General features: G+C 43.1%; 1 protein-coding gene across 1 annotated transcript; it reads right to left on the bottom strand.

The window, feature by feature from the left end:
* Positions 1-300: 300 nt before the first annotated feature.
* KBTBD7 (kelch repeat and BTB domain containing 7) lies at positions 301-7,736 on the bottom strand. Its single transcript, XM_056555458.1, has one exon. The coding sequence runs from the start codon at positions 7,375-7,377 to the stop codon at positions 5,452-5,454; it is 1,926 nt and encodes a 641-aa protein (XP_056411433.1). The 5' UTR covers positions 7,378-7,736; the 3' UTR covers positions 301-5,451.
* Positions 7,737-7,980: the final 244 nt, after the last annotated feature.

Raw genomic sequence — 7,980 nt, 5'->3', positions numbered from 1 at the left:
CCCAGTGTGTCTGCTCATAGTGCATTCGCAACATATTTCCCACTGCCCAGCAGATTTCTCACAGCGCCCCTAGACATGTTATCCCCTATTGCAAAGCCGAGCCAAGCCTAAAGGCATCCAAAAATGATTTTCACATGCATAAAGCAGCCAGAAGCGCAGCCAAAAGGTATGGCTGCATTACATGTGTTCACAACAGTAAGCTCATGTGGGTGATCTGGGGGTAAAACACTGGTGACAGTTGCACTTTAAAGTAGCCCAGAGGTTTTTATTTTAAAATTAATGGCAACACAAGCATGAGCCAACATCTGGTACAAATCCACTTGACAGGAACTCCGGAATTAGAATTAGACCTGTTTGTGTATATTCTTTATCATATATGTCTAATTTACAGCCCATTCACATTACAATTTCTGGAATAAGTCAGCAGGTTGTTAAATTTTACAGCTAACCTGTGGGCAAAAGGTGAATGGGACCTAAGGCCATGTGCGGCTTTCGGGTCATATTTCTGTTTCAGAAAGAAAAAAAAATAACTTTTAAACAAAAATAGCCTCTGAAACACACTTTTTCAGCCTTTTATTAATGTTTTTTTTGACAATTTTCAGACTTTTTTTTGTTCTTAAGTCTGAAAAAAAGGCTACCGTATTTGCAATTAAGCTTAATATTGGCATATAAACAGCTTAAAAGAAGTTCCTGGCACTTAATTTTACATTCATAACACAGATGCAAAACTCAGCTAAGTGGCAACAAAATGGTGCTTTCTCAATTAAATCAATTGGTAAACTTTTTAGTTCCCACTTATTTGGCAGTTTTGGGGAAGTTTCACATCTCAAAATATAACACTGACCTTTTAGTTCACTCTTGGGACTTTGGCTCAAAAAACAGCTGCAAGTAAAACCACCCTTATGTTGGAATCACAAATGTCGCTTTTGATGTTTGAGCCAAAGCCAAAAGTGGATTCAAAAAGGAAAAAAAAAAGAAAAGAAAATGATATGTACATATTTTTTTTCGAAATTTTCAGCATTCCTGCTATCGAAGCCCTATTTAGTAGTTTCCACACCTATTTTCTAAGAGAACTATACAAGCATTCCATGTATTTTTATAAACTTATCTTGCTAAATGTCTAATGCTAATGGCTTGTCCATTTTCTTTTTCCTTTCTCCAACAAAAAAAATTGGAGAAAACTACGTACACCATTCTAGCAACTGTTCAGACTTTTACATTTATCCCATGGGTAGGTTTTTAATAGCATTTGTCGTTAAATCTTCAGCTGAAAATTCAGTCTTTATTAGGGTTAACAATCCCCTGTCGCTCCACCATTGGTTTTCCATTTTTTTTGCAGTAGTAGTAAAAAGTGGTAAATTTTTGCACAAACTCACGCCAGCCCAGAATACACTTATAAACCTGTCTACGTCTAAGTTACTTTGCTATTTATGAAGAACGTGCACCTCTTTAGTGTATGTGTGTGTGTGGAGTGGAGTACGCATGAAGTCGGACCAGTCAGTTTACACAATAAGAAATCACCATGTTTCACCAAAGGGATCAGCACTGAGTCAATGTTACCCTGCTCCCTGCTGGGTGAAGAACCACCTCACAGTTAAGATGGGGGGGGGGGGTTGGGTAGTCGACAGTGCTAGTAGAAACAGGAAATTTACTCACTACAGATTTCCTTTAATAAAAGGTATTACAATGGAACATTAAAGAAATATAAGAAAAGAAAGGTAACTTTGTATTGATCATATTGCTTTTTTTCTGTGTAAGATATACAAACTTCTAATGACATATATAAAACTTGAGAATTCATAAGAGAATATTTTTAAAACAATGAAAAACTTGTCAAACGTATAGTAAAGTTCCTTTTACGGAGCATCAGACAAAAAAAAAATCTGAAGCTAAACCCTCTAAAACAGCGGTCTGTTGCACATCTTCAACTTCCAGCATGCCCGGACAGCCAACGGCTGTCCGGGCATGCTGGGAGTTGAAGTTTTGCAACATCTGGAGGGCCATAGTTTGAGACCACTGCTCTAGAAAGACTCACAACCCAATGACAAGATTACATCTAAAATATCTTCATTTAAGGACGATTACTAATCTTAATATGAAGTGGCTTCTAATCTCCACCCAAATCTTATTTTCTAATGAGATTCTGGATCATCAGGCTGTTCTGTGCCAGATACAAGCACCTTACTATCAGAGATGACGGCCCATATTAAAGGAACTTTACACGTGCTAGACAACGAAACAAGGTAACTCCATTTGGCAGATTACTAAATTCCACTAGAAATACTTAAACTTGAGCCGGCACACCAACATCTGTACTAGTAACTTACTGCCTGGTGCAACTTTAGCTTTTACAAACAGAACAAGAATTTTAGAACTTGGCTTTAAAGAGTTTGTTCAGGATTAGAGAAACATAGGCTTTCTCTAAAAACAGCACCACACCTGTTCAGATGATAAGTACTGCAGCTCATCTTCTAGGCATGCATCCAACGTTTAGGCCTGCACAATCTTCAGCTCCAGCATGAGGAGACGCAGGCCACTATGGACGGTACAATTGCCGAGGCAGTCATATCAACTGGAGTCCAGAGTGCACTGCAGATGAAGATTGTGCAGCCCTGAAACTTTGGATGAATGTTGTAAAGGGGTTAGCAGGATCAGAAGAACGTTACCTAAAGAAGCAGGAAAAAAAAAACCTCACACAATTGTTTCCCTAGCTGCTTTTGTAGTCCTCAATGATTCTGAAGCCAAGATATGCCAAACATCATTCACATGACTGCTGCAGCTTTGCACTGGCCTCAGTTGTGATGCCTGTCAGCCAGCTTGGCTGCAGTAGTCATTTGAATGATGTGCATGATGTTATCACTGCCGGGCCAGTGGGGGAATTAAAGGGCTACTCCGGTGAAAAACATTTTTTTTAAACCAACTGGTGCAAAGAAAGTTAAACAGATTTGCAAATTACTTTTAAAAAATCTTTACCCTTCCAGTACTTTTTAGCAGCTGTATGCTACAGAGGAAATTTTCTTTTTGAGTTTCTTTTTTGTCTTGTCCACAGTGCTCTCTGCTGACACCTGATGCCCGTATCAAGAACTGCGCAGAGCAGGAGAAAATCCCCATTGCAAACCTATGCTACTCTGGACAGTTCCTGACATGGACAGAGGTGTCAGCAGAGAGTACTGTGGACAAGACAAAAATTCAAAAAGAAAAGAAATTCATCTGTAGCATACAGATGCTAAAAAGTACTGGAAGGGTAAAGATGTTTTTTAATAGAAGTAATTTACAAATCTGTTTAACTTTCTGGCACCAGTTGATTTAAAAAGTACACCTTTAACATGTAGTAATTTTTATTGTTAGGACACCTCCAACTTTTAGGCAATCTTCTTAAAATCCCAGACGAGTTTAATGCAGCTGTGCTGAAATACTGGAGACACCCCAAGGACAGGTGTAGCGCTCTTTTTGGAAGAAATCATCTTTGCATTTCAAAATCTGGACAACCCCTTTAAGGCTTGAAATACAGACTTGTCACACTGACATTGCAGTCAACTGCAGAAAAACTGTGTCCATGCAACTGTTCCCTGACCAATACATTAGTAAGAAAAGAAAAATCACAACATATGCTGTAAAACCTGTAGAGGAAAGGTTGCATGTTAATTGGCATTAGAGCTTTGGCATTATACATAGTCTGTGTATAGCCCATAAGGACAATGCAAAATTCTACTTAAAGGGGACCAGTAATCAATTAAAATAAACGGCTAAAGTGGTACTCCGGAGGAAAAATAAAAAATGTTTTCAAACCAACTGGTGTCTAAGTTATACAGATTTGTAAATTATAAAACATCTTCAGCCTTCCAGTACATACTGCTGTATGTTCCAGAGGAAGTTGTGTAGTTCTTTCCAGTCTGACCACAGTGTTCTGCTGCCACCTCTGTCCATGCCAGGGACTGTCCACAGCAGTAAAGAATTGCTATGGGGTTTTTCTCCTGCTCTAAACAGCTCTTCAGGCTGACAATGGTGGAAGCAGACTGGAAAGAACTAACATTCTCTGTAGTATACAGCAAATTATAAGTAATGGAAGGGTTAAGATTTATAAATCAGAATACTAGGATCTGTTTAACTAGGACTAGCTAATTGAATTTTCCTATGGAGTACCTCTATCATTTTACAGCCTCTTGTGCCCCAATTTGAAAGAAAATTTATTTTATTACTACGCCTCGAGATATTCGGGTTTGTTAATAGTTTCATTGTATATGTCCATTTTACTGAAGTCAGGTGGCCAGGAGTTGAGCCTGTTCGAAATCCCCTTGGCATACTGTTTACACCCTCCTGAGGATGACTGACATCCATCAACCTCATGCTCACACCCCATTTTGAAATAAAGTTTACACCCATCTGACTATTCAGGGAGAAAGCACACATATACAACCAAATATGAAAATCCCCATATCTTGGGAATGGAAGGCGTAGCAACATAAAAAAAATGAATCAGAACCAAAGGCTAGATACATTACAGAAAAAAAATATATATTTTTTTTAACTGACCACAGATTCTCTTTAACGCGGCCTATGTAAAGAACATGCCCATAAAGCCTGTAGTACAGAGGTGTACATGTAAAACATAGCATGTCCATACTGTTATATCTGATCAGACAAGTTTTTCACAAAAATGTAAACTATAACCTTTTTCACTATTTTAAAGGGGTTACCCAGTATTAGAACAAAAGGGCTGCCTTCTTTCAGAAACACACACACCTGTCCTTGGGTTGTGGCCGATTCTGAGGTAAATGGGGCAAACTTTCATTAATATTGAATCAAACCCCTTTAAATACATCATATAAAAAAATGACTGATCCCAACTGAGGTATAACAGTATACCTGAAGTGAAAACTGAAGGTCACTCATGCTTATAAGCAAAGTAAAAAATACAGAATATTTTCAAGTGCCAAAACAAAAAAAACTTTTTTTGCTATCCATTTCCATGGTCTCTACTACGAAAACACTCAACAACTCCTACCCTAAAAAGAAACACGTTGCAAGATACTTTTACGCAACATAAGTGAAATATTCACATAAGGAAGCACAACAGGTCATATCGCTATGTCTGAACAAAGGGACTAAACTTAAAGAGAACGTATCACTTTTATGCTGCCCAAACCACAAATCATTGGCTTATCCCCACCATAGATCTCGCTTCAATTTGAGTTTAGGAAGATATCTATCTTTCAAGGCTGGTCAGGGGCAGGCAGATCACCAGGGACTATCCGAATAACTTATGGTTTGGGTATTAGAAAAATGATGACAGGCTCCCTGCAAAGATATCTTAGAATTGGCTGAAGAGGTGTTTCTCCATGACAGAACAAGGTTTCAAGTAGTGCAGCATATCGGTATCAGAGGCAGATGGTTTGGCTCGAGAACCTTGAGGGACATCTAAAAGGGAAATACAAATAAGGTGTCCGTGGATTAGAAAGAGCCTTCTAGATATATCCGTGGCCTTGCCAGAGATACCCTCGGCCATTCATCCTCTGAAAAAGAGCTCAGACTGTCTGATTCAGAGTCCAGCTCACTGAAGCCATCCATCCAGTCAGTACTGGACTCACTCCGTACATCATCCTCCTCTGTGATATAGCTCTGTCCAGATTCCAAGCAAGAAGGATACACTCGGGCAGACAGGCACATGAATCCGCAGTCATAATGCAGAAGGCCCAGCATGGTGCCAATATTGACCCATCGGTCATTAGTCACGTCATACTCATGAACAGTCACACGGTTTTTCTTCCACTGTACGATGGTGCAAGAGATGAGGAGTAGTTTGGACCCGTAGTGCACTATCTGGTAGTTGTTCGTATTGATCTCAGTGGGTATAGGACTGATCCGCCGCCATTCTCCCCTGGCGGGATTGTACACTTTTACTATAGGAATGTCACATATACAGTAAATTTCGTCATTGTACACACAGGCTTCATGGAAGTCGCAGCGCTTCATTGAGGCACAGTTGAGCCACTGGTTGCAGGCAGGGTCGTAACACAGCATCCTCTTATTACTGATGGCATACAGGCGGTCATTCACTGTCACCAACTCAAAAGAGTAGAAAGAATGTGGTAGTGAGGCCACCAGTGTCCACCGATTCCTCTGCACACTATAGCACTCAACATCTTTGATCTTGGCACCAGAAGAAGGGTCATGGCCGCCCACGATGTACACGTAACCATTCAGGTAGGCTACGTCCATGCCCTCCCTACACAACAACCTCTCTGCCAGGAGCTGCCAGCTGTTCTGTACAGGGCTGTACACCCACAGCTGTTTCATCGGTTGTGTGGCCAAGTACAGGTCATTCTCTGGGGAGACACATACAGCTGAGGAGGTGACTGCCTTGCCATGGGCGAGGTTGCTGAGAGGGGAAGGCATAGTGTAAATGTCTCCAGAGTAAGGATCATAACACAAGAAGGGCTCTTTGCGGTGTCCGAAGAAGATGACCATTTCTTTAGCCAACATGCCTATCCTGCGCATGGGACTGCTCTCTTGCACGATGGCGGCAGATTTGCCATCTTTATCTTGCAGCGCAGCCTCTAGGTACGGTAAGCAATGCTTGCGGACCCACGGCCTGGACTTGAAGCTTTCTAGATGGGCCTGGTCCTTGTCGGTGAAGTGCTGCCAGCGCACACAGCCCAGCACCTCCAGGCACATCTCTGCCCGATCCTTGGGGTTGGCTTCCAGCCATCGCAGTGCGGCACTGCACACAGTCTGCTCGCTCACCACGTCCAGGTTGTCCATGCTTAGCACCATCTTTAGTTGGGCCAGGCTCATCTCACAGAAGTCCTCGCTGGCCACAAACTGCTCAAAGTGTCGCGCCATGAAGGAAAGAGCACGGCTGCGGAGCTCGCAGTGGTCGAAGGTGTCAGCGAAGCGCAGGATGGCGGCACAGTTGTGCAGGTCCAACCTCCGGGCCAGGTATCCGGCACAGGCCTGGCGCACATACTCCAGCTGAAGCATATCAGCAGCTGCATAGAGGCGCTGCACATTGGTCTCAGTCACAGTCACTCTGCCCGTGTAGCAGTACTCTATGATCAGCGCCATGGACTCTGGGCTCATGTCGTGCAGTGTCACCTGCTGCTGCTTGCTCTCGTACAGGCCGCCGGTGAACATGCTCCGGAAGTACGGGCAGGCGGCAGACAACACATTGCGGTTGCAGTGAAAGCTGCGGCTGTTCTCCGGGTCCTCGGCGCCGCCGGGTTCCTCACAGCTGCCGCCAAGGACGCGGATGGTGACGTCACACAGGAGACTGGCGTCATAGAAAGACTTGAGCTGCGCCAGTAAGGACGAGGCGTGTGCCGGGTCCTCCAGCAGCTCCGGTCCTGAGAAGAAGCTCGACACCCCGTAACCAGACATGACAGGAGGCGGAACTAGAGCTATGCGCGGTGCCGAGACTTCTACTTCCGCTTCCCGGAAGCCGAAACCAGGCGAAGAGCGTCCCCTTCCGACCTCCTAGGGCGGAGCCTGGTGACGTCTCCGACAAGGTCACGGTCCGACACCCAGAGTTCTGCTGAGAGCGGGAAAACCTGTCAGTAATAACCGAGTCATACGACAGGGGTCACGTGGTGTCATACGACAGGGGTCACGTGGTGTCATACGACAGGGGTCACGTGGTGTGCGGCTGATAAGCAGAGATGAGCGGGCAGAGAGCCTACATTTACAGCTCATTTGTTTAAAGACCAGACTGCTGGGTCTTGTAGTTCACCTTGCTTACTATTACTAGTCAAGAAATAAAATAAATGTATATATGTTAAGGGATATATATAAAAAAATAATAATAATATATATATATACACAGTATATGGCTGGGGCACTATAAGACTTCAGTCCAGTGTTTTCCTAACAGTGTGTCTCGGTGTTGCAAAATTACAACTCCCAGCTGTCCGGGCACGCTGGGAGTTGTAGTTTTGCAACAGTTTGAGACACGCTGTTAGGAAAACACTGCCCCAGTCCCTGCTC

This window comes from Hyla sarda, chromosome 2 (genome assembly GCF_029499605.1).
Source record: "Hyla sarda isolate aHylSar1 chromosome 2, aHylSar1.hap1, whole genome shotgun sequence".
Lineage (NCBI taxonomy): Eukaryota > Metazoa > Chordata > Amphibia > Anura > Hylidae > Hyla > Hyla sarda.
Note: the sequence above shows the minus strand (reverse complement) of the source record. Positions and strands in the feature narration are given on the sequence as shown.

Bases quoted from the DNA above. Each gene is read 5' to 3' on its own strand.
- KBTBD7 (XM_056555458.1), bottom strand. From the start codon at position 7,377: ATGTCTGGTTACGGGGTGTCGAGCTTCTTCTCAGGACCGGAGCTGCTG.